The 27,490-nt window shown below is 37.6% G+C and overlaps 1 protein-coding gene across 1 annotated transcript; it reads right to left on the reverse strand.

The window, feature by feature from the left end:
- Nucleotides 1–20,849: 20,849 nt before the first annotated feature.
- Nucleotides 20,850–21,788, reverse strand: LOC119995562 (zinc finger MYM-type protein 1-like). Its single transcript, XM_038842076.1, has one exon. The coding sequence runs from the start codon at nt 21,786–21,788 to the stop codon at nt 20,850–20,852; it is 939 nt and encodes a 312-aa protein (XP_038698004.1).
- Nucleotides 21,789–27,490: the final 5,702 nt, after the last annotated feature.

Raw genomic sequence — 27,490 nt, forward strand, 5'->3', positions numbered from 1 at the left:
GAATGAAGATTGTCAGGTAGCCTTCGAAAAGATCAAGCAATACTTGAAAAGTCCTCCAGTGTTGATGCCTCCTGTGGCTGGCAGGCCGCTTATTCTCTATTTGACTGTCTCAGATAGTTCGATGGGATGTGTGCTCGGACAACATGACTCATCAGGAAGGATAGAGCATGCCATTTATTACTTAAGCAAGAAGTTTACCAGTTGTGAAGCAAATTATTCGATGTTAGAGAAGACTTGTTGCTCGTTGGTTTGGGCTGCGCATCGACTTAGACAATACATGCTTTATCAGACTACATGGTTGATTTCCAGGATGGATCCTATCAAGTACATTTTTGAGAAACCTTCTCTTTCAGGGAGGATAGCTAAATGGCAAATGTTATTATCAGAATATGATATTTTATATGTCACACAGAAGGCAACCAAGGGGAGTGCAATAGCAGATTATTTGGCAGAGGGAGCGATTGATGATACTCAAACTATGGATTTGAAATTTCCAGATATTGATGTCATGACTGTGTCCATAGAAGAAGAGAATCAAAAGAATTTGGCAAAATGGACTATGTTGTTTGATGGCGCTTCTAATATTATAGGATGCGGAATTGGTGCAGTGTTAATATCACCTGAAGAGAAGGTTATACCGTTTACAGCTAAGTTGTATTTCGAATGTACCAACAATGTGGCTGAGTATGAAGCATGTACGATGGGAATTCAAGCTGCCATTGATATGGGGATTAGGAGGCTACAGGTTTATGGTGATTCACAGTTGGTGATTAGGCAATTGAATGACGAATGGGAAACCAAAGATGACAAGCTTATTCCATACTACCAGCATATCAAAAAATTAATCAAGTTTTTTGATTGGGTGGAGCTGGATTATATCCCAAGGGGAGAAAATCAAATAGCAGATGCTCTGGCAACTCTGGCAGCAATGTTTGATGTAGATCCAAAAGGGGAAGTGCAGGTGATTAAAATCGAGAAACGAGAAGTTCGAGGTTACTGTTTAAATTTGGAGGGAGAGCCTGATGGTAAACCGTGGTATCATGATATTCAACAGTACATTGAGAAGAAGGAATATCCATCAGGAGCATCAGAAAATGATAAGCGTACCATCAGGAGATTGGCGGGATCTTTCTTCTTGAGTGGAAATGTTCTTTATAAAAGGAATGATGGGATAGTTTTCTTACGATGTGTTGATATTGCTGAGGCTAAGCAAATCATGGAGGAAATTCATGAAGGGATATGTGGGACTCATTCTAGTGGATATGCAATGGCAAGGAAGATTATACGTGCAGGGTATTATTGGTTAACCATGGAGAGGGATTGTATAAGTTATGCAAATAGATGCCACAAGTGTCAGATTAATGCAGACAGGACACATGTTCCCGTTAATCCATTACATGTGTTGACGTCACCATGGCCTTTCTCTATGTGGGGATTAGATGTCATCGGTTCAATTGAGCCAAAGGCTTCTAATGGGCATCGTTTCATTTTGGTTGCCATTGATTATTTTACCAAATGGTTGGAGGCTGCTTCATATTCTAATGTGACGAGTAGCGTGGTTGTTCGGTTTTTGAGGAAAGAGATTGTTTGTCGATATGGAGTCCCGGAAAGAATTATTACTGATAATGGCACGAATTTCAATAGCAAAATGGTGAAAGGTTTTTGTGACCAGTTCAAAATTCGTCATCATAATTCGACGCCATACCGACCAAAGATGAATGGGGCTGTTGAGGCGGCGAATAAGAATATCAAGAAGATCATCAGGAAGATGACAGAGAATTACAAAGATTGGCATGAGAAGCTCCCTTTTGCTCTATATGGTTATCGGACATCAATACGCACATCTACCGGGGAGACTCCTTTCTCTTTGGTGTATGGTATGGAAGCAGTTTTGCCTATCGAAGTGGAGATTCCATCCCTTCGAGTAGTTCTGGAGGCAGGTTTGGAAGAATCAGAATGGACTCGAACGAGATATGAGCAGTTGAATTTGATAGAAGAACGAAGATTAAGAGCAATTTGCAAAGGGCAATTGTATCAAAGAAGATTGATGAAAGCACATAATAAGAAAGTTCGGCCTCGCAGCTTCAGGGGGGGAGAGTTAGTGTTGAAGATGATTTTGCCACCTCAAAAGGATCACCGAGGGAAGTGGACACCGAATTATGAGGGACCATATGTGGTGAAAAAAGCTTTTGAAGGAGGAGCATTAATATTGACAAGAATGGATGGAGAAGAATTGCCTAATCCGGTGAATGCAGACGCCATCAAAAAATATTACCCCTAGTAAAAAAAAAAAAAAAAAAAAAAAAAAACTCGCTAGATTGAAAACCCGAAAGGGCGATCTAGGCAAAATTTAGAGTAAAAAGCTCGCTAGATTGAAAACCCGAAAGGGCAGTCTAGGCAAAAATTAGAGCAATAAAAATCCCGCTGGAGTGAAAATCCCCCGTGGGCGCTTCAGGCAAAAATTAGGGAAAAAAGAAAAGTCTCTACTATAGTGAAAACCCTTCATGGGAGCTTCAAATAATATTGAGATCAGAAGGGTGTGGTGAAAGCAACTAAGGGGAATGAGGCAGAGGCCTTTCGAGGATTTGAGATGAACATAAGGAAATACAATGAATGACAGATGGCGAGGCTGTACACAGGTGAATTGGCTATGTTCAGGGGTATGCATGATGAGGCTGCGAAGGAGACGAGTGATATGGAAGTAGTCAGATTCAATAATTGCAAAATGGGGGCACACAAAACTGGGGCAGTTTTGTGCGGAATCGGAATTATTTCATTCATATCTTGCAAAGATTTCTGCTATTTCCTTTGTTTCTAACCTTCTGGAATCATATACGTACCTCGTCAGTTTCTCTTGTTATCTATCCATTTTAATAAAATGCTCTGAGGTCATTCATTTCTGAGTTCCTAATTCATTGATTGTTTTCATCAAAATTTTGATTGCTTGCGCAAAATTCTCATATAGTACAAGCATCGCCATGCTATTGAATTTATTTGAAATTGAGTAAAGTAATAAAAGAATTATGACAAGTGCATTAGGATATTGTTCTTCACAGGGACTTGAAAGATTTTGGTGTTCTTGGCTATGACGGAGCTAAAGGAAATTAAATGACGCTAAAAGGCATGGGGGAGTCGGAGAGATTGTGGTGTTCTTAACTCTAGGAGGGCTAAAAGAAATTAAATGGCGTTAAAAGGCATTAGTGGAGGCCAGGGAGATTTTGTTTAGCATTAAAGATACGTCGGATTTGATGGAAATCAGATGTAAACAGTAAATCGATGGGAAGATCAGACAAAAGAGAATGAAAGATACAAGAATAAGGGTAACATGGCAGATTGAAGATAGGATGGAATCAAAAGATGCAGTCTTCTCATGAGGGATAATGGCAGGATGATAGGGGTGATGGTGCTGACGACAATTAACCGAAGTCGAATTTTCAAAATGAAAAAAATAAAATACAATTTCTCTTCATACATTCATACACTCATGGATATTTTCTTGCATAAAGTTCACACAAACATTTGGCCAAGCCGGGAATGGCCTCGTGATCCCGTGCCATTTATTTTTCTGCACCAACATTTGGCCAAGCCGGGAATGGCCTCGTGATCCCGTGCCCTTTATTTTTCTGCACAAACATTTGGCCAAGCCGGGAATGGCCTCGTGATCCCGTGCCCTTTATTTTTCTGCACCAACATTTGGCCAAGCCGGGAATGGCCTCGTGATCCCGTGCCCTTTATTTTCTTGCATAGACATTGGCCAAGCCGGGAATGGCCTCGTGATCCCGTGCCCCTTTATTTTCTTGCACCAACATTGGCCAAGCCGGGAATGGCCTTGTGATCCCGTGCCCCTTTATTTTCTTGCACAAACTTTTTGGCCAAGCCGGGAATGGCCACAATGATCCCGCGCATTTCAGGCCCGTACGAAACGCGGTTGACTACGCCTTTGTTTGCCTTTTATTTCATAAAAGACATACAAAGGGGGGCAGCTGTAGTACCCGGTTTTCGTCCGGCCAAAAAAATACAAAATACAAAAATAATAATAATAAAAACAAATATATTAAAAATATATATATATCATATAAAAAATATATATATATAAAAAATATAAAAAAGAAGGAAAAGATAAAGTGGCCGAAAGTAGGGTAAAAAAAAAAAGGAAGAGAAATAAGAAGGAAAAGATAAAGTGGCCGAATGAAGGGTAAAAAAAAAAGGAAGTTAAAAAAAGAAGGAAAAGATAAAGTGGCCGAAAGTAGGGTAAAAAAAAAGGGAAGTGAAAAGGGGAAGGAAAAGAGAAAGAAAAAGAATAAGAAGAGGGGAGAAGAGACTTTGGTTTAGGGGAGAGAGAGGAAACAAAACAAAAAAAAAAAAAGAGGAAGAGAGGAGGCGTGAGAGAGAGGAAGAAAAAAAGGAGAGGCTTTGGCTTTTGGTGAAGAAAAACAAAAAAAGAAGAGAGGAAGAGAGGAAGAGAGGGGAGAGGAAGAAGAGAAGAAGAGAAGGAGAGAAGGAGAGAAGGGGAAAACCGATTCTTTGGATTTTTTGGTAGAAGCTTCATACCCCTCATATCTTTCACTCAAGTATTGCTCTATTTACACTTGATTTCAATGTTTGATTCATTTTTAGCATCCTCGGATGTTGACTAAGAATAGACATGGTGTTTCTTGCATTCACCTTGGACATATGTGATGCTTGGGAGTGTTTTCGATACTAATATGTTGAGCCCTTTCTCTTTGCATTTTTTTTCTTCTATTTCTTGTTGGAAAAAGCGGGAGAGACCATATTTGGATTTGATTTTCTTGGTTTGGATACGTGTGAATCTCATAATGTGGTCTTGATTCGATTTAAATCTTGATTTACATTTGAGTATTCTATTTTTCCCTCTCTTTATGTTTGTTTTGTTGGACGGGGCTCGGGCTTGGATATTATTTGGACGAGTTGATGGAGGCTTGAGCAATTTCAAGATTTTGTTTGGTTTATTACAATTTGTGTATATTTGGCCCCCCATATTGTGTAATTTATCTTATTCATGTCGATTTGTATAATTTCGACATTTATTATTTGGATTATTTGTACAAGTGTGGATTATGAATATATAGGCTTAAAATTGAATATAGGTCATTTCAATTAAAGAAATCATAAGTTGATTTCTTTTATTTGAATTATGAACCTTATTTGATTTCATTTATGAATTTGCCATAAGTTGGCAATAATAGGTTAAATTGATAGATGACACTTTTCCAAATAATCATTTATACCATAAGTTGGTATTTAAAATTAAACCTACCAAAAGTTGGTATGTCATTTTATCATTTATGCCATAAGTTGGTATTTAAAATTAAACCTACCAAAAGTTGGTAGGTCATTTTATCATTTATGCCATAAGTTGGTATTTAAAATTAAACCTACTAAAAGTTGGTAGGGCATTTTATTAAATAAACCATAAGTTGGTATCTAAAATTAAACCTACCAAAAGTTGGTAGGACATTTTATCATTAACACCATAAGTTGGTGTTCAAAATTAAACCTACCAAAAGTTGGTAGGACATTTTATCATTAACACCATAAGTTGGTGTTCAAAATTAAACCTACCAAAAGTTGGTAGGACATTTTATCGTTAACACCATAAGTTGGTGTTTTAAAATTAAATCTATCAAAAGTTGGTAGTGTGTCTCCAAATAAAAAAACTATCATAAGTTGATAGTAATATTACAATTTTTTTTTAATGCTATCATAAGTTGATAGTATTCTTACAAATCTTTTCCCAAAACTATCATAAGTGGATAGTGTTATTTTAAACCTATTTTCAAATAAAAACTATCATAAATTGATAGTAATATTCCAAGCTTTCTTTTTCAAACACTATCATAAGTTGATAAGTGTGTTGAAAGTAATAATTCAAACTTTAACAATTACACCTTGCAAAGAGCAAGTTTCCATAAGATAGCCATTAGATTAATCCGGGTAACCATTTTCAAACGGGAGTTGTGGGGTGCCTAACACCTTCCCCACACTCAATCGATCCCCGTACCCTTTTCTCTGGTTCGCAGGTCTTTTCGGTGTCCAATTGCACCTTAAATCAATTGGTGGCGACTCTAAACATTTTTCATCCTCCCACGTCGGTCCGCGTCGTGACCCCGGTTGCGACACTAGCTATCATGGTCTTCAATCAAGCCCCAATCTCAACTTGATTTGGAATCCTGTTTGGAAACTACTCGAAATACTACAGCCCGGACTGCCCCTCGCCAGCTGCCCTATCTGCCCTCTGCCCTCTGCCGCCCACATCTGTCCGGCAGTTTCCGGCGGTGACCGTCGGCTATCGGATGCGTTATAGCAGCTGCTGCCAGCACTTGCTGCCTACACTGGCAGTAGTAGCAGGCAGTGGCAGCAAGGCTGTCAGTGTCATTCCTCTCTTCGTTTCTTCATCTATTTTTACAAAAAAAAAATCCTAGCCTCATTCAAACCGGAGTTCACAATCTAAAAATTCGATTTACAAAAATTCCTACTTCTTTATTCGGAGTGAACAATTCTAAAATCAGAATTAAAAAAAAAAACTAGACCATGATAGTCAGAATTTCAGCCTGCAAAAACAAGCTAGCAATAACACCGAAAAACATAGATTATGCTAACAAATTAAATTTGATAAATTTTTTATTTATTTAGCATCGATTACGTATCTATGACCGTCTCTGATACCAATTGTTGAAAACACACAACTTGCGGAAGCGTATACGGACCTCATAGACATAAACGATAGCTAAACAAGATTCAAATTTTTTTTATCAAATACTAATCACCATAGCACAAACCATATATCAATTAATTGCAAGAAGATTATATACCTTGAGATCTCTCTGATTTGATCTCTAATAATCAGGAACGAAGGATGGAGTCAGCGAGTTTGATACTAAGCTCAAGCCTGCGGATCTTCCACTGTATGCACCAATTCCCAAACTTGAATTGAGAGGGTGGTCTCTTTTCTCCAAGAACCTGAAGAACACAAACCAAAACTAGTGGAAACAATTAGAGAGTAGAGAGGCCAACTGGTGTCTCAAAAACTTGTGTCAACAAAACACACACTATGTGTGTATTTATAGGGTTCGACCACACCTAGGGTTTTCTCCCTAGATGGGCTGGCCCCTAAGCCTCTCCCTCTCCTAATTCCGGTCCGTTTTGGTTTTCCTATATCTTCTAGTATTGGGTTTCTGGGCTACAGTGGGGACCAACTAGGAAAAATAAAACATGGGCTTCCTATGAATTTAATTATCAACCCAAACCCATGGACATAATTATAATTCATAAATTATAATATATTCATCTAAAATATTATAATTGCACTCCCCATTTTATCTCAAATTAAATCTGAGCCTTTCGTTATACTTGTTCATAAATTCCTCACATTAAGTTACAGATACCCGTCAGTTAAATATGCCACTAACATATAATATTTAATTGACATCTTTAAATATTTTCTTGATCTTATCGCTTAAATTATTTGAATGTGTCGGATTAATTAAAATCCACCTGCAGGGTTTTGACACAATCTCAAATCCTATAAACATTCTCAAGAGGGTATCATCAATCCATAATTGGACGTGAATTTTATTAACAGATTATTTTCTATCGTACCATTAATGCGGTGACCCAACTCACTTGGTGTTTGTTGGCCTGTACAAAAAGACCTCACCCTTTAATAAATCAAAGTCCCGCACATTAAATGCACATGTACTAATAATCTTTAATAAATTAAGAATATGAACAATTCTATAACGTCTGTGTGAGTGTACAATTTTCCATATAGTCAGACTGGGAAAATTGACTCATACGTAGTCCTGATCAATACACTCCAAGTGTACTAGTATAGTAAGTTCAAGCTTTGCCGCTCTCCTTAACCAAGATAGGTATACTGAAATACTATACGACAGCCAAGCCAACGGTTTGTCCAATTCCGCCTTAGCTGTGATCGCTTACTTATATTCGATAGGAACTTATGAATTGATCTTCCGTGTGCAAGCTTAGACTTTACACACCAATTCATATACCATATAGAATAAAAGACACTGATGCCAATATGTCTTTTCTCATTTTAAATACTAAATAAATTTTATTCAAATAAATAAATCGAGTTTGCATATTACATAAAATAATGGCCTTTAGCATACTATTCCTATCAGTTGGTGCATGAGTACAAAATAGTAGAAAAAATACAGAAATACAACTTCGATCGTAGTGAACTGAGGCTGGGTATCTCGCTCTCTTCAAGGCAATTTGGACGAGTTGTAGTCTCGTGAGGGTTTATCAGAGTGATACCCACAAACACTTGCCAAGAGATCCACCATTACTTTGAAGCACTATAAATAATTCTTAAGTTCTCACATGCAAGGAGTAGAGTTAATCCCCCAATTCCCCCGCTAATCGAAACATGTAAAATCTTTGGACAACCAATCTCAACCCTCTCAAAGATGACCAATAACATTTTATACTATGAAAAATATACATGCAATCAAATAAGGCAACTCAACACATTCACACGAGTAAAACCTTGTTATGGACCCTTTTGGTGTTCATAAATCCCCAATCCCAATTGTAAACAAAAACGTTAAATGTTGTGCTAAGTAAATGACTAGCATAATTAAATTGAATGTATGTGTTTATGAAATACAATTGGGATGGGCATAGCTTTGAGGAAAAAAAAATCACCTACAAGAGCAACTAATGCAACCACCAACTCACTTGCTTACCTCGTATCAAATTCATCACTAGGTTTTATCGGGTTGTAATGTGGCTAAGGGACAAGGTAGGAAGAATTTGGAACTAGGTAACAAGTTACAAGGTTAAGTTCAAATATGGGAGCTAGACTCTCATTTTGTCACCTCTTGTATATAAACCACAAATTCAACTACTTCTTCTCCTTTAAACACATTAGGGATAACTTTATTGTATACTTCTTTTTTGGTGTTTTTCTTCTCTTTTTTTCCTTCTCTTTTTTTTAAATTTATTCTTTATTTGTACACCGTTGATCAATCCCTTTTTTTTCAAAATAAGGAGGAGTAGTATCAACACTGACTTAATTTCAAGCTCCTACTTAACCTTGCAACCAAAAGTGAGAAAATTTTGGGAAATTGGCTCACATAAGGGCTTGTAAGTGAATTCAAGAGGCTTAAAGAAATTTAGTGCTTATAATCACTCACAAATAAATAGGCTAAGCTCAAATCTCACAATCTAATGAATCATTCAATCCTAAATTCACAAGCAAGTGGCGAATGCAAATAGTTACACTTCTTGGTAATCAAATGTAATGAGTGCAAAACTATTGAAAGAACACGCTTAAATGATGAGCAATGAAGAATATCAAGAAAAATCACCCAAAACCCAATGTATATCCATGAAGAATGGCTCAAAAGAATGAGAAGGGTACAAAGGTAATTTTTCATACAAAAGGATCCAAAAACGCAATCAAACAAATGCTTCAATGCCAAGATGCTTTCTTAACTACACAATTTTGATATCAAACTAGGTTCCAATCAACCCAAGAGAAATTGATCATAGTCATCCCACTCAATCACATGCATCAATTTCGTAAAAGAAACAAGAAAGCTACACTACACTTGCACGTTTGAACAAGAATAAGAAATTAACGTTGAAATTGATAGTGAATCCCAAAAACGTCTACCCAACCCTTCCTAAAGTCCATCTAGCATGTATGAACAACAAAGCACAACACAATAGGATGGAGGGTAGAACGTCATACCTTACTCTTCAAAAGTGGTCGGAATCATGAGAAATAAAGTATATCCTGAAAAAGTTAATACCAACCACACGATCCAAGCATGACACAATAAATTATTTTTCAAAATTTTGATATTCACAAAAGCACACCAAAATAAAGCTAGTTTCACAGTGGATTTATAATTCCCTCACCCCCAACTTAAATGAGACATTGTCCCCAATGTCAAGAATAAAAAACAAGGCAAGAACAAATTGTGAAATGCAATTGTGAACATATAAAAACAGACCAAAATTAAGGGTAAGAAAATCACAACGTAACATACAACCATTTCACAATTCTCACCCCCTAACTTGAATGAGTGCAGAAGGAGCGAAAATTGTGAAATGGATTGTGAGCATACAAGACACACTCAAAAATTGAAATCAAATCAAAACTAATCACAACCATACTATGGTACAAGGGTGGAATCTCTCACAAACTAGGTGGGGGTGAGATCCTTTAGATCCTGGGGAACAACCAAAGCATCAAAGTTCTCCATGAATGGTATCAAGCATTGGTCATTCACCTTAAACACTTTCCCTCCACTAGTGTCCTCAAAATTAATATTTCCATGTTGAGGAACATGGCGAACATCTAAAGGTCCATTCTCCTTGGTCCGCAAATCTTCGGGAAAAAATTGTACCCGAGATTTGGGCCGCCACACTTTCCTAACTTTTCCAATAAGTTTTTGCACAAAGTGACGTTTAGAAGACTTTGTCACTCCACCTACTAAAGGTTTTCCTTTCTGTCTTGGTGGATGCAATTTGGATGATTCAACTCTAAGTGTAGAAGGCTCTAATTCCTCAATGTCATATTTCTCACACAAAAGTTGACTAACTTTCGCACCCAATGCTAGCACACCTTCAAATGGATCCTTTGTAAGGATTAACTCCAAACTATTCTCAACATGGGCATGGATAAAATCTACATCCCTTATATTCTCACACCCACCCATAAGCTTAGACAAACTAAAGATATTCATCTCCATGGTCATATTCCCAAAAGAAAATTGTAGCACACCACTCCTACAATTGATTAAGGCATTGGAAGTTGCTAGGAATGGGCGATCTAAAATGACCAGAATAGAAGTGTTAAAGCTAGTGGGGGATTGAGTATCTAATACAATAAAATGCACGGGATAGTAAAAATTGTCCACTTGTATTAACAAATCTTCAACAATACCCCTAGGAACCCGCACGAACTTATCGGCTAATTGCAAAGTGATCCTAGTAGGTTTCAATTCACCTAACCCCAATTTTTAATAGATTGTGCACGGAAGGAGATTCACACTTGCTCACAAGTCTAACAATGCTTGCTCTACCCTATGGTTCCCTATGACACAAGAGATAGTAAGGCAACCGGGGTCTTTATACTTAGAAAGGGTGTTGGTTTGAATAGTGGAGTTTGCTTGCTCCGCTAGGAAAGCTTTCTCTTTAACATTTAATTTCCTCGTCACTATACACAAATCCTTTAGAAACTTGGCATAAGAGGGTATTTGCTTAATGGCATCTAGGAGAGGTATATTGATCTTAACTTGTCTAAATAGCTCAAACATCTCCTTATGTAATGCCTCATTGGTGCTCTTTCTTAGCCTTTGGGGAAGGGTAGCTTGGGGATGCACTCGCTCTCCTTGCTAAGATTTACCTTATCCTCGCTTGGTTGTCTCTCACTTTATTTTACTTGGTCTCTTTGCTTATTAAATCTCTTTTCACCAAGCAAAATTTTCTCATTTTCACTCTTCTCTTCCTCTCTCTCTTTCACACCATCACCAAAGTCTTGCACCACATCATTTTCATCACTATTCTCAAAGGGTATAGGTCTATCCACAACTCTTCCATTCTTTAACTTAAGGATGGATTGCACTTGCTCATGTCTACTAACCTCCCCACTCCTGCTAGATGAATTTATCAAATTGGTTTGTTTTGAAGGATTGGGGTAAGGTTGAGCCGGAAATTTCCCCTTTGCATTGGTGGTGAGAGCTTGTGTGACCTTGGTCATTTGACTCCTTAAATCCTCATGGCCCTATTGGTTTGTTCCTGAAATTTGGTGGCCTTTTGATTCTCCTCTATTTGGGCTTCCATGAAAATGTTAAGAGTGTCCTCAAGGGACCTCTTAAGGGGTGGAATATATGGTTGTTGGGGTGGTTGTGCAACACTTGGAGGAGGCAATTGTTGTTAGGGTGGATTGGGGAGTGGTTGAGATTGAACATTCCCATCATTCCTCCACCCAAAGTTTGTTGCATTGATTATTGGTAGGGTAAGGCTTTCTAAAGTTTTGGGAACTGTTCTCACTATAACCTTACCCAAATAAGACTTCTTTGCAAGCCAGGAGGACATTACACTCATCCGTCCTATGATCCCTGCTTTCACACTAAGTGCAAGCAACATTTTCCTCAACACCAACTACATTTATAGGGGCCTTTTATGACTCTAGGGACTCCAATTTCTTGGACAACAAAGCAAGTTTTGCATGCACATCATCATTCTCATTCAAAATAAAATTTCCACTAGAGTTTGACACAACATCATGTCGGGTTAGTAGGGGAGCTTCCACTAGAGTAAATGCCTCATTGGCATCCCTATTTAGAAAGTCACTTTGGGTCATAGTTGAAACCAATTTCTTCAAAGATGGAGTCAAAGATTTATGAAAAAAATTCACAATTTAGAATTTTTAAAATCCATGGTGAGGGCACATAAACAACAGATCTTTAAACCTCTCCCAAGCTTGGAAGAAGGTTTTATGTTCTTTGCAATGAAAATTCATGAGTTGTGTTTGGTAAGATATGGTACGGTGGGAAGGAAAATATTCTTGCAATGTCGCGCAAGTCGTAATGGATTGGGGGCGTAAGTTCTCAAACCATTGTTTGGCATGATCCTTCAAAGAGAATGGAAAAAGTTTGAGTCTCAAAATTTCTTATGTGCATGTGACATCACCGAAAGTAGTACACACCGATTCAAAATCACACACATGTGAGTAAGGTCATTTCGATTCCATTCCATGGAATTTGGGAATCATTTAGAACATGGAAGGTTTAAGGCTCACATTTTGTTGGTTAGGTGGCATGATGATGCAAGAAGGTTGAGTTTGCCTTGCGGGATGCGTGAGCTCCCACAAAGTGTGATGCTCTTGAGTTTGGGCATGAATGTACTCCATAGGAGGAGGTGCATGAATGTTTTGCCCAAAGTGAGCATATTGTGACACTTGTGGCATTTGAGGCATATTGTAATATATGGGATGCACATAATTGTGTAGGGGAGGCATATGGTATGTGGGAGGCACATGGGGAGGTTGGTAGACATTTTGTGGGGCATATTACGCTGCATTGTCTTGTTGAAGTGGTTGAGGCGTATTTTGCAAAGCATACTCAACTTGAACATTTGGCACATTTTGGGCATTTGGCGCATTTTGGGCATTGCCAACATGGGCATCTTGCCCTTGCACCAGATTCATTAATTCATAAATATTCACAAGTTGCAAAAGACAGCGCAAGGCATGAAGATTCATATCACCCCCATGTACACTCCTCGCATCACTCACATTTATATCACCACCTCTCTCTCTACTAGACCCACGTCCACTAACACTATCTCTAGGTTGAGACCTGATGGAAAGTACAAAAGATGACAATCAACCAAATCAAGTAACACAATATTTTCAATCAACTAACAATCAAGTCCAAGATCAAACAAGAAAGGAAGCAAAGGTATGAAGATCTAACAATAAGTCCTACCAAGTATGAAATCAAGTAGTGATATAATTGAAATGCGCACATCTCTCTCAAACAACGTATCACTACTGCACAACACACAAAGTGGCATCCATCGCCCACAGGACCTAAGTTAATCCCATCCGCCAAGTTGTCCTCACAAATTTTTTTGTATGTTTTTCTTTCTTTTTAGCAACTATACTAAATCAACTACACTAGAAAGCAAGTAAAAGGGAGGAACGAGGTTACCCTTGAAGTGTGACCGTGCTCATTCCTTATTTGATGGCGTTTAATAGCATAAAGCTAGCATCTACAAGCCACCCAGCTCGTCTTTGACACTCGCTTCCCTGACAAAACTTGACCAACATAAAAGTGTGTGTGTGTTCTTACCCCAAGTGTAGGGTATTGGTAAGTAAAAAAACCGATGAATCCGGTATCGTATCCAAAAGGAAGGAATGCAAATATGGTGGTGAATGGTATGCAAACAACTCGCTAACACTACTAAACACAACGAATATAAAAAATAAAGACAAGTAAGAAAGGTGGCCGAATGACTCGATAGTGTAAGCAATTTGTAACCAAAATTAAACAAGATTTGATTTGAATCAATTAATTAAAAATCTAGTCCCTATCCGTCCCGGTGGCTACTCAGTTCTCATACTCAAGGTATCATTACAAACACGCACAACCATACATAATGTATTGTGTGATACTATTAATTATACATATGCAAAGGAAATTGGGCATGAAGACTTCGATTCCTACATGGAGGCCATCGAGCCTCTTGGTCTACGATGAATGCAAAAGGGTAGACACCTATTCTTATGGATTAATGTTCCCCCTTGGGGCTTGCTTTGCTACACCCTAATTTCACACTCAAAGACCATTTAATCATAACTTTGCCATGCATATTCCATAAATTCCACAAAATCCCATCATCAATACACACAATTAATAGCTATGCAATAAAAACTCAATCAATTGGGGAAATCATGCATTGGGCATTAACATTCCTATTCAAGCATATTAAATTGAATCCCTAGACTATACAATCCAAAAACACAATAAACATGCGATTCTCATGCACCCAAATACACAACTATCACAAAATCGAAAGAGAGAGATCGAAGCTACGACTCTTTATACATACATTGACCAATCGAAACCTTGCACCCACTATTTGGGACTAGAAACTAGAAAACAGACTTAGCCACTCATCATAATGAAGATAAACATCAATTTTATAGAAGAAAACCCAATGTTTAGAATCAAAATCAAAGAACTAAGCAAAATCTAGAGAGAGAAAGAGAGAAACTACAATGGAGGCTAAAGGTTCAAGAGTGGAATGAATGAGGTAGAAACCTAAATCTTAGGGTTTTCCTCTCTTTTTATAATGAAAAATACCTAACTACCCTTACAAGATCAATTCCCATTGGTTACAATTAAGAAATACCCGAAAAACTCTTCAAAAATCTGTTTTGCAACTGCTGGTTTGCGAAGAGGTGTCCAGACACCTGGGCTTCATCAAATCTTTGTCATAGGCTCTATTTCATTTTTCAAAGGAGGTGTTCGGACACCTAAGTAGGGTGTCCCGATGCCTCACTACAAAAATCCCCAGAAAGGTCCTCCAAGTTGCCCGAATTAGGTTCGATTCCTACAAAACCAAAGGAAAACATTTGTAACTATAAAACTAAGCTAAAATGCAATAAAATACATTAGCTAAGTGCTAGAACATCCTAATTTAAAGACATTGGAACATCAAAATAGAGGTCCAATCAAGATTCGAGTCTTGTACAGTTCTTTGATTTAGAACAGGTGCACTAGAATTCTCTTGGCTTGACTCCTTTGGGATACAACAGCCCGACTTTATCATATAGCTAACTTGGACCTGCACTCAGTTGGTTAGCTTGAATTAATGGCAAGTTTAAGTATGCTAATAAATAAATAGATTTGTTATTAAATCATAAAAGATTTAATTTCTTTTAATTTAAAATAACGCCAACAATCCCCCAACTATTTTAAATAAAAGACAAAAAGGGAATATACCCGGGCAGAGAAGGCCATAATGAATCATGAAGGTGTGCTTTGTATTGAACCTCCACTTAGTGAATCAACAACCTTTGCTCCGAAGCCAATAGTAGTCTCGGACTTGAATTATGACTACTTTGAGGAAATAAAGTGTCATCGACTACACATGACAGTCCAGGTGGAAACATAGGCTTCCACAACCTGCACATTACGGCCATGTGTTAATCTCAGTATTCATAAGTGCTATTTGAGAATTCACCCAAATTCTCGTTAGTAGCTGCCCCACTCCAACACTTATAAAGGTGAATTTTGTCAAGGATGTTCTTGTACATCATACACCTCACTCATACGAGCTACATATATTCATTAAGAGTTTTAGAAAACTCAACCTCCAAACAGTACAGAATAATGCACACACACCATAGGGATGGAAACATAATAATGCATTGTCAACCACCATATGATTTGGTCTTCCCATTGAACCCAGTTATAGGATCTTTGGTCCCTGGGTTGGGCATCCTCATATGTGGCTCATGACTCAATGGGCTTTAAACCCATCCCCCTCGATGTACTCCAAACCCTATCTCTTGTCAAGGCCTTTGTTAGTAGATTTGCAAGGTTATCATAAGATTTCACATAGTCCACATTTATAACACCATCACACATATAAGATCTTATAGTACTGTGTTTTCTTTTAATAGGTCTAGACTTTCCATTGTAATAACGGTTATTTACTCTCCAATAGCAGCTATGCTATCACAATGTATAAGAACCGGTGAAACCGGTTTCTCCCACATAGGAATTTCTTATAAGAAATCCCTTAACCAACTAGCTTCCGCACTAACAGATCTTAAAGATATGAGCTCAACCTCCATAGTAAAGTTAGCTATAATGGTTTTTTTTTTAGATTTCCAACACATGGCACCAGCACCTAAAGTAAAAACATAACCAGTGGTAGAGAGAGAATCACCAAATAAAGTATTCCAATCAGCATCAGAAAAGCCTTTAAGCACAACAAGATACTTTTTATGTGGCAAACCATAATTTTTAGTGCTAGATAAATATTTCATAACATGCTCAATGGCAAACCAATGCTCTTTACTATGCTTGCTAGTAAACCTTTTGAATACTCCAACAGCATATACAATATCAGGTCTACTATAATCAATCACAAAACGTAAACTACAAATTATACTAGCATATCCCTTTTGATAAATTTTCTTATGATCATTCTCAACAGGAAATAAATGCACACTAGGATCAAAAGGAGTTGCAACATGCTTATAGTCATGAAAACCATATTTGTTCAAGACTTTCTCAATGTAATGTGATTGATCCAAAAATATTCCATCATGCGTCTTAGTTATTTTCATACCTAGTATGAAATTAGCCTCACCAAGATCTTTCATATCAAAATGGCTATTAAGCATATTTTTAGTCTCACAAATAACAAGCAAATTAGAGCCCAAGATCAACATATAGGCTAAGACATGCATATTATCATATGACTTCTAATAAACACACTTGTGACATTCATTTGTCTTAAATCCATTATCAATCATGCAAGAATCAAAATTCTCATGCCATTGTTTTGGTGCTTATTTTATGTCATAAAGGGATTTTGCAAGCTTACACACTATGCTTTCTTGTTCTGGAACTACAAAACCTTCGAGTTGATCCATATAAATCTCCTTAACTAGTTCTCCATTTAAAATAGCAGTTTTAACATCCATTTGATGAATCTCCAAGTTAAAAATTGATGCAATAGCAGTTAAAAATCTAATGGATAAAACTCTAGTAACCGGAGAAAAAGTATCGAAAAAGTCAAGATCAACTTTTTTGTTTAAAACCTTTTGCAACTAGCCTTGCTTTATATTTATCAATAGAACCATCCGGTTTAAGCTTTTTTCGGAGAACCCATTTACAATCAATAGTTTTGAAATCCGATGATAAATCAACTAATTTCCAAGTATTATTTGAAAATAGTGACTCCATCTCATCATTTACAGCTGCTCTCCAAAATATGGTGTCAGGTGATGCGAATGCTTCTTGTAAAGTGATGGGAGTATCCTCGGAATTAAAAACATAAAAATCATCATCAAAATCTTTTTCAACTCTAGCTCTTTTACTCCTTAGTTCAAAAACATCTTGATCTTCATTTTGTAAAACAGGAGTAGAAGTATCAGGTTCAAAGAAATCATTTTGTTTAAATTGACTACCCCCACCATTTATAGATTTAAAAGGAAATTTTTTTTTAATGAAAAATAGCATCACCAGATTCAAAAATAATTTTATTCTTAATATCAAAAAATTTGTAGGTTGTACTATGCAATGCATATCCCATGAAAGTAGAAGTGGTAGCTCTAACACCCAATTTGGGTCTCTTAGGGTCACTAAGCTAACATAGGCTAGGCAACCCCAAACATGTAAATATCCCAAGTTTGGCTTATAGCCTCTACACAATTCAAAAGGTGTAATTTTTATTTTCTTATGAGGCACTCTATTCAACACATAACAAGCAGTCAAAATAGCTTCACCCCAAAAACTAGAAGAAGCACTAGCATTAATCAACGTGGCATTAGTCAACTCAATCAAAGTTGTATTTTTTCTTTCAGCAACACCATTTGACTTGAGTATGAAGCAGTAGTTTCATGAATTATTTACAAAGATTGAACAAAAGAGTTAAATTCAAAAGATTCATATTCACGACCTCTATCACTTCTAACTCGTTTAATTTTTCTACTGAATTGATTTTGAACCTCTTGAAGAAAATCTTTAAATTTTTCAAAAGCATCACTTTTACTTTTCAACAAGTGAACATAAGTAAACTTTGAAAAATCATCAATAAAAGTGATAAAATATCTATTGCCTCCACGAGTTAAAATACATTCAAATTCACATAAATCAATGTGAATCAAATCAAATAATTCGGTAGCTTTTGTAACACTTTTACGAGGTTGTTTTGTAATCTTCGCTTGACTAAAAATTTCACATTTTTCAAAATCTTTTGTCGTCTTTGGCAATAATCCTAAACTACTCATGATTCTCACATATCGATTATTAATATGACACAAACGCGCATGCCACAAATTAATAGAAAATAACATATAAACAGAACCAGATGCTTTATTATCATCAACATTCAACTTAAACATTCCGTCACTAGCATGTCATTTTCTAACAAATAAACCTTTCATAGTGATTACAAATTAATCAGACTCAATTGTTTGTTTGAAGCCATCTTTGTTGAGCAGGAAGCATGACATCAAATTCTTCCTCATTAATGGCATGTAGAGCACATCTTTGAGAGTAAGCACAATGTGAACTTCAGCTCAACATCTCCACTTCCAAGTACTTTGGTCTTGCTAATCACCAAGCATTATAGATTTCTCCTCCTCAAAAGGAGTGTACTTCTTGAACCAATTCTTGTCATAGCAGACGCGCCTATTAGCACAAGAGTCTGCCCACTATCCTTCCACACTTTGGACCATGTTAATGTCTGTAATCATAGCCACTAAGGGCTCTTCGATAACGTTAGCTTGAGGAGCAGGCGTATGTTTCCAGAATCTGCAAAGCTAGCAATATGCCCTCCTATGCCATAGATAAAACATCCATCATTTTGATTTTGGGAAGAAGGTCTCGGGTTTTCCCTATTTATGGTTTGATTTGTTGCTTCATAGGCCTTCTATTAGGCTTCAAATTATTAATTTTGTAATCTCTAGAATATTTAGGATATGTGGGAACTAAATTTACCTTTGTAGTGACAGAATTGTTGTTGCTTTTCTTGTCTTCTTCAAGCATTTTTTGCATCTTGGCTCCTTTCCTCCTTTTCCACTCGGAGACGAGTTGTGAGCTCCTCCAGAGTCAAGTCTTTTTACTTTCTAAGTTCTTTTGGTTGTCCTTCCAGTTCGGAGGCACCTTGTCTAAAATCCCCTCCACGATGGGATTGTCGCACATCTTTGTGCCTTTGGATTGCACCTCGGCTACTAGCATTTGTAATTCTTGGGCTTGCTCCACCACGGACATGTTGTCCACCATTTGGTACCAAAAGAAGCGGTTAGCGGAAAAATTCTTTACTCTAGCTTCCTCAGTATCATACTTTAATTGCAAAGCCTTCCAAATTTTCTTAGCAGTTTTGTAAGTAGCATCATAATAATCATAAAACCAATCTGCAAGGCAATTGAGTAGATATTGGCCACATTTGTAAGCATCTTTATCATATTTATCACATTTCCCAAGATACTTATCCAGATCCTCATCATTCATCCCATCGATAGAATTCTCTTGGCTCGACTCTTGTGGGATACAATAGTCAGACTCGATCATATAGCTAACTCGGACTTGCACTCAACTGGTTAGCTCGAAGCCCCAACAAGAAGCACATTTTTTCTCTGCCTAGAGAGTATTAGACAGTGACTATTAAGAGAAAAAAGAGCTTGTGAGTTGTATGTAGAGAGTGTTGGGAGAGGGATTTATATAGGTGGGCTAGGAGTTAATATCTTCATTAATTACATATGTTACAATTAATGGCAATTTTAAGTATGCTAATAGATAAACTGATTTGTTACTAAATCATAAGAGATTTAATTTCTTTTAATTTAAAATAACGCCAACAATAGGCAATTGCCAAACCACATCAATATCTTTGTCTCCTTGTGTTTATATTTATTTTGGAGTTCCTGGGCACAACAATTGGTATCAGAGCTTTGGTATTATACACTGAGATTCAGAGTCATTTTTTCAAAGTCTCCAAAACTTGGCTTTGAAGACACCAAGTCGTAGTCCTCATCGAGACGAGTTCGACGGTGAAAAATTACCGGAATCAGAGGTCTCTAGCACCCTCATGCTCTCCCAGAAGTGTAGAAAGTGAGTTCACATGCTGCGACCTGCAAAATTCTTTGGATTATAGGCGTAATCCAAACCCCTATATCACTTGTGGTGGAACTTGTTAATTCCAAATGGCTGAACTTACTTCTCCATCTAAATATGTAAAGACGTCAGATACCTCCGACGAGAGTAAACCAACAGACAGTGGCGGAGTTGGGATGAATTGTCACCGGGGTCGCACTTTCTATAATGATAAACAATTACATGCCAAAATAACATACTAAGCGGACAAAATAATATTACAGTTTGACAAATAACAAAGAAATTACAGTTCTTCCCTACGAGTCTTCATATTCTGAAATTGCTTCATAATAATCTCATTATCAATACTAATAAAAATTTCTTTCTCAATATAGACAATCAAGCTATCATTCATCCATTTGTCTCCCATTCGGTTACGCAATCGGCTCTTCACAATATTCATAGCAGAAAACACCCTCTCCACAGTTGCAGTTGCAACCGGTAAGATCAATGCCAACGTGATAAGCGTAGATAATGTGAGCCCCACCGTGTATCACCATGTCGTCTTAGAGTAGTTTCTTGATTCAAACCCCTTCCACTTGAAATTTCTCCTCCCTCAAGTGCTTCAATGATCTTGGCCTCTTGTTTATCTCTAAGGATATCTCGCCTTTTACACGATCCTCCAACAACATTCAAGATACTAGTGACAAAGTTAAAAAGATCTCCAACATCATTGTGATTTTTTGTGACACCTATGAGAGCTAATTGGAGTTGATGTGCAAAACAATGGACAAAGTACGCAGTCGGATTATCTCTCAAAATAAGAGCTTTCAAGTCGTTGAACTCCCCTTGCATATTACTTGCTCCATCATAACCTTGACCACGTAATCTTGAAATAGTTAAACCATGAGTAGCAAATAAAGCTTCAATACTAGCCTTTAGTGAAATAGCTGTCGTTTCAGACACATGTTGAATGCCAAGGAAACGCTCCATTATATGCCCTTTTTTGTCGACGTACCTCAAAACAACAGCCATTTGCTCTTTGCATGATATGTCACGCGACTCATCAATCATAATGGAAAATAATGAATCACCAAGGTCTTTGATGATTGCACTGGTAGTCTCCTCTGCAGCAGCTTGAGTAATTTCCTTCTGAATATCGGGTGATGTCAATTTGTGACGGCCAGGAGCTTCATTAAGAACAACACTTTTTATCACCTCATTATTTCTTGCAAGAAAACCTTGAAGCTCTAAATAGTTTCCTTGATTGCTTGAGGCTTGAGATTCATCATGGCCACGGAACGGGAGCCCTTGGTGTAATAGAAATCGACTACACTCGATAGCAGAATTCAAGCGAATTCGATAATCACTTCGATTCTTCGATGACTGCTTAGAGAAGAAAGATGCAATACTTTTTTTTTGATTCATTAGATTCTCACACTTCATTCGAGCTTCATTATGAGAACTATTAGGCCTTCCCACGTGGACATCGAATCTGCCTTTCTTTTTCCAATTTGAAAATCCATCACCAACAAAGAATCACCACCTCCTTGATCTCCACTTTTTGACTTAAACAAGTAACAATATAAGCAATAAACAGAATCTTTCTCCACGCTATACTCCAACCAACTCGGATATTCATCAAACCAAGCTTCATTGAACCGTCGTAGCATACCACTAATCATTTTCTGTGGGAACATGTGTCCATGAGGTTGAGTAGGATCCTTTTGTAAATATGCTCTTCGAACTCTGTCTCTATCATTAACAAGGTACTCATTAATTGGTTTTCGAAGTCCAGGATCCGCAAGAATATCTTCCAAATCAATTTCTTTCTGTTTTTGATTCAAACTAGGTTGATCTACATCCACTGGGACCATTGGAGCTTTTCTTTTAAGGTATTTATCCATATTACAAAGCTGCAAAAAAGAATGTTTCACTGTAACAATTCACATTATTCTCTATTTCTATAACAATTCACATTATTTTATTCTCTAGGTTGATCTAAATCCCATTAACAATTCACATTATTCTATATTTCTAAATCAACAATTCAAGTATGACTCAAATAGGATACAAATCAAAAGCACTAAAGCAGTAAAGCAATAAAGCATGTTTCCCATTTCCTAGTAAAAAAGTCACACACTCCGACACTCACTCGCACAATATGTATGGCTCAATAGCCAATAGGACAAAAAATTGCATTCTATATTAACAACTGAACAATTAAATTATTCAAGTATAAAAGATTAAAAGTATTCAACAAAAGAGTGAAGGACAGACCTTTGATTCTTTGAAGATAATGACAGACTACTCACTATTGAGTAACAGAGTAACCGAGGTAGCAGAGCAGAAGCAGAGCGGGACCAGTACAGCAGTACTCAAGTCGTCGTGATGCGCAGTGGTAGTGCCAACAACTTTTCTTTGAGAGGCCGAGACAGCGAGATTCGAGAGGGAGATCAGAGTCCAGAGAAACTCGAATACTCGATGACGATGAGAATCATGAGATAGTGATAGAGAGAGTTTAGGTTACACTTCTCTTCTTCTATTCTTCAAAACGACATAGTATTACTATTACATATATTAAATTTTTTTAAAAAAACAATTGAGTGGGGTCAGTTGACCCCACTCTACCCATCCATCTCCGCCCCTGCCAACAGATGTCAGTACCTCTGGCATAGGATTTGAATGTTCCATGCCAAATTTGACGAGGAAAAATTTGATGGAACCAATAACTTCGGCTTATGAAAATGCGAGGTTATGAATATTCTATTTCTGTAGGATATGGACATCACGCTTGAAGACCAGTCTAACGACATTCCTAAAAATGAATGGATAAGAATGGACCGGCAGGCCTGTGATATGATTAGGATGTGTCTTGTCAAACATCCGAAGTATTGAGTCATGGACAAGACTATTGCAAAAAATCTTTGGAATAAACTTGAAGAGGAGTACATGCCCAAAAGTGTAGAAAATAGACTTCGCCTGAAGAAGAAGTTCTTCAAATACCAGTACAAGATGGGCTCAACTATGAACCCGTACATGGCATGATTTAAGGAAATTATTGCATATCTCAAGAATCTAGATGATGATGTTAGTTATGAGCATAAGGCAATTATATTGCTAGGAATCTAGGATCCTTACCAGATTCTTTTGATCACCTCGTTACCTCGTCATTGGTGGGAAAATCTACCATCAATTACAAGACTGTCACAAGCACACTGGTGAATCATGAAATTCGGAAGAAGGATCAGCAAGTGCATCGAGATTCCCAAGGGGAAGCATTGACAGTAAGAGGCCGAACAAAGATCAGAAAATCAGGGTAGATATCGATGTAAGTCTAGAGCAAAGTCCAACAATATGAGACATCTTTCAAAAGACGAATGTGCTTATTGTCACTTGAAAGGGCATTGGAAGAAGAACTGTTCAGAATTATCAAAAGTTGGTGACAAGAAAGGCCCAAATGCAAATGTAGCCCGAGAAGGAGATGGAGACGAGATAGCTCTAACTGTCTCAATATCAGCCAGTCATGTTGACGAGTGGAATCTAGATTCTGGTTGCTCCTACCATATGTGTCCTAACAAGGACTGGTTCTCACTTTTTGAGTAGCTTGATGGAGGATTGGTTTTGATGGGAAATGTTGTTGCCTGCAAAATCAAAAGGATTGGAACTATACGATTGCATGATGGTACTATCCGAGTTCTAACAGAAGTCCGCTATGTACTGGACGTGAAGAAAAAATCTCTTTTCTTTAGGAGCCTTGGATACAAAAGGTTATAGGATCATATTGGAGGGAGGAACCGTGAAGGTTGTTAAACGTGCATTGGTCACTTTGAGAGGTACTATATGGGGAAACTTATATATCCTGAATGGGAGTACTATCACCGAAAAGGCAGCAATCTCTGAAGTACCAGAAACTAGTGATACAGACATATCCAAATTACGGCACATGCGCTTAGGGCATGCTGGAGAAAAGGCTTTGCAAACCATGGTCAGGCAGGGTCTTTTAAAAGGAGCGAAGATTGGAAAGGTGGGTTTCTGTGAACACTGCGTTTTTGGCAAACAGACGAAAGTGAAGTTAGGCACTACAGTACATAACACTGAAGGAATCCTTGATTATGTCAGTGGCGTACCTGAGTTTACGGGGGCCCCGGACGAGCTCTAGAAAAGTGGCCTGTGTTTTGTTTTTTATTTATTTTAAAATCAAAAAATTTTCTTTTATTAGTTTTTTAGTTGAAATATGTGGAGAATTTTTAGTTCTTAATTGTTTTTTTGTGTTTAGATTAATATAAAATCAATTTTTTTTCAAAAATTTGGGGCCCTGGGGATTTGGGGGCCCGAGGTGACCGCCTGTGTCTCCCCACCCCAGGGCCGCCCCTGGATTATGTTCACACGGATGTTTAGGGTCCTACTATCGTTGCATCTTTGGGAGGTAAACGATATTTTGTTACCTTCATTGATGATTATTCTAGAAGGGTTTGGGTCTATCCTATGTGGCACAAAGGTGAAGTTCTTCAAGTCTTCCTTCATTGGAAGAAAATGATAGAGCTCAGACGGGAAGAAAAATCAAGATATTTTGTTCTGACAACGGTGGAAAGTACAAGTCCGATCCTTTTTTACAACTTTACAAAGAGAAAGGCATTATCATGCATTTCACTATTTTAGGCATGCTGCAACAAAATAGATTTGCTGAAAGAATGAACTGGACTTTGGTGGAGAAAGTTCGGTGTATGTTATCAAATGTTGGATTGAGTAAAGCTTTTTGGGCAGAGGCAGCCAATTATTGTTTGATAGTTGCAAAGTCATCAATACAAGCTAATCAAAGAATATCAACAATGAACCAAGAACCTTAAGACGGTGCATAACCAGAGAACATAGATATTAAGGGCAAAAGTCATACAGTCATTACAACACCGAAACCCTAACAAAGGGTCTTTTACTAGAGAAAGACTTGGACATAAAACGACAGTACACATAACGTTTTAATAAAGACAGGTTAAGACATAAATAAATAAGGAGAAATAATATCAGCTTTAACATTCCCCCTTGATGTTATTTCTCCTTCACTCCAAGCCTGGTTCTCATCTCAGCAAACTTCAGTTTATGCAATCCTTTAGTGAAACAGTCAGCTAATTGATCTTCACTGGCACAAAAATCCAGCTTAATAATCTTGTTGACAACAGCCTCTCTCAACACATGATACTTGATGAGAATATGCTTGCTACGGCTATGAAACACAGAATTTTTGGACATACAAATGGCAGACTTACTGTCACACAGAATGCTAGTAGGGCCCTGCTCAAGTTCTCCAAGATCAGTTAAGACATATCGCAACCAGGCTGTATGATTTGCTGCCAAAGCTGCCGAGATGTACTCAGCCTCAGCTGTAGACTGAGCTGTTATCTTTTGCTTCCTTGAGAGCCAAGTAAAAGCTCCAGATCCCACAGAAAAAACATAGCCAGAAGTGCCTCTCAGGTCTTCAGAAGAACCACCCCAATCACTGTCTGAGTATCCTTGTAATTTTCCTCCAGGTTTATGATGATAATGAATCCCATAACTCTGAGTTCCTTGAAGATATCTAAAAATCCTCTTGAGACCACTCAAGTGAACTTCACTTGGAGATTGCATGAACCGAGCAAATAAATTAGTGGCAAACTGAATTTCAGGCCTAGTAGATGAGAGGTACAACAAGCTCCCAATCATACTCCTGTAGATTCTTGGATCAATCTTTGGAGATTTATCTTCTTTATAAAACTTTTCATGAGCTATAAAAGGTGTACTGACAGCTTTGGAATCCTCCATGTTGAACTTTGTCAATAACTCCTTTACATACTTCCGTTGACAAATAAAAACATGACCTTCATCTTGTTGAACCTCAATTCCCAGAAAATAGTTCATCAACCCCAAATCATTCATTTCAAACTTCTCTTCCATACTTCTCTTGAAAGAAGATATTAGTTTCTCATCATTGCCAGTGACAATGATATCGTCAACATACAAAGATACAACGATCTTTTTCCCACTGTCTTCCTTTTTAACATAGAGCGTAGCCTCACTTGAACTCTTCAGGAAGCCTTCCTCTGCAAAGTAACTGTCAATTCTACTATACCATGCTCGAGGAGCTTGCTTAAGACCATAGAGTGCTTTGTTGAGCTTTAAAACCTTGGACTCTTCACCTATCTTTATAAACCCCGGAGGCTGCTGCACATATACCTCCTCCTCAAGATAGCCGTTTAAAAAAGCAGATTTCACATCCAGGTGATATAGTCTCCATTTATTCTGAGCTGCCAAGGCAAAAAGCAATCTCACAGTCTCCATGAGAGCTACAGGAGCAAACGTTTCTGTATAGTCCTTTCCATACTGCTGAGAATACCCTTTTGCTATAAGTCTTGCTTTGTACTTCAAAACTGTGTTGTCAGGTTTGAGCTTGGTTTTGTACACCCACTTGATCCCAATGGCCTCCTTATCTGTGGGTAAGTCTACCAGGTTCCATGTGTCATTCTTCTCAATCTGAGACAGTTCTTCTTGCATGGCTTTAACCTAAACCTGGGAGCTAAAAGCCTCTCTCACATTAGAGGGTTCCAATGAGGTAAATCTGCAAGACTCATAGATGTCAGAGAGATCTCTATACTTTCTAATAGGAGACTCAGAATCATAGATATCAGAAAGATCTCTATATTTGTTTACAGAAGAATCAGAGTCAGAACCATTGGAAGCATTCTGAAAATCATAAAAGTCACCACCAACACTTTCTTCATCACCATCATCTAACCTGTCTTCATCATCTGTATCAACTGTATTAGCATGGTCAGCTGTATTATTCATCTCTGCACTGGAGGAAATCAAACTAGAAGTGCTATCATCCACAGACTAATATTTAAGAATTTTTTTCTCCCAATCCCATCTAGCCTTTTCATCAACTTCCACATCCCTTGCAATTGTCAATCTTTTACTCTCCAAGTTGTAGACTCTGAAGCCTTTAGATTGATTGTTGTACCCTAGGAAAATTACAGTCTCACATTTTTTATCAAGCTTCCTTCTTTTGGCATCTGGAATATGAATATAACAGACACTTCCAAAAACTTTTAGGTGTTTTGCAGAGGTTTTATACCTGACCAAGCCTCCCAAGGAGTCTTGTCCTTCACGGCAGA

Source organism: Tripterygium wilfordii, chromosome 3 (genome assembly GCF_013401445.1).
Source record: "Tripterygium wilfordii isolate XIE 37 chromosome 3, ASM1340144v1, whole genome shotgun sequence".
NCBI classification, from domain to species: domain Eukaryota; kingdom Viridiplantae; phylum Streptophyta; class Magnoliopsida; order Celastrales; family Celastraceae; genus Tripterygium; species Tripterygium wilfordii.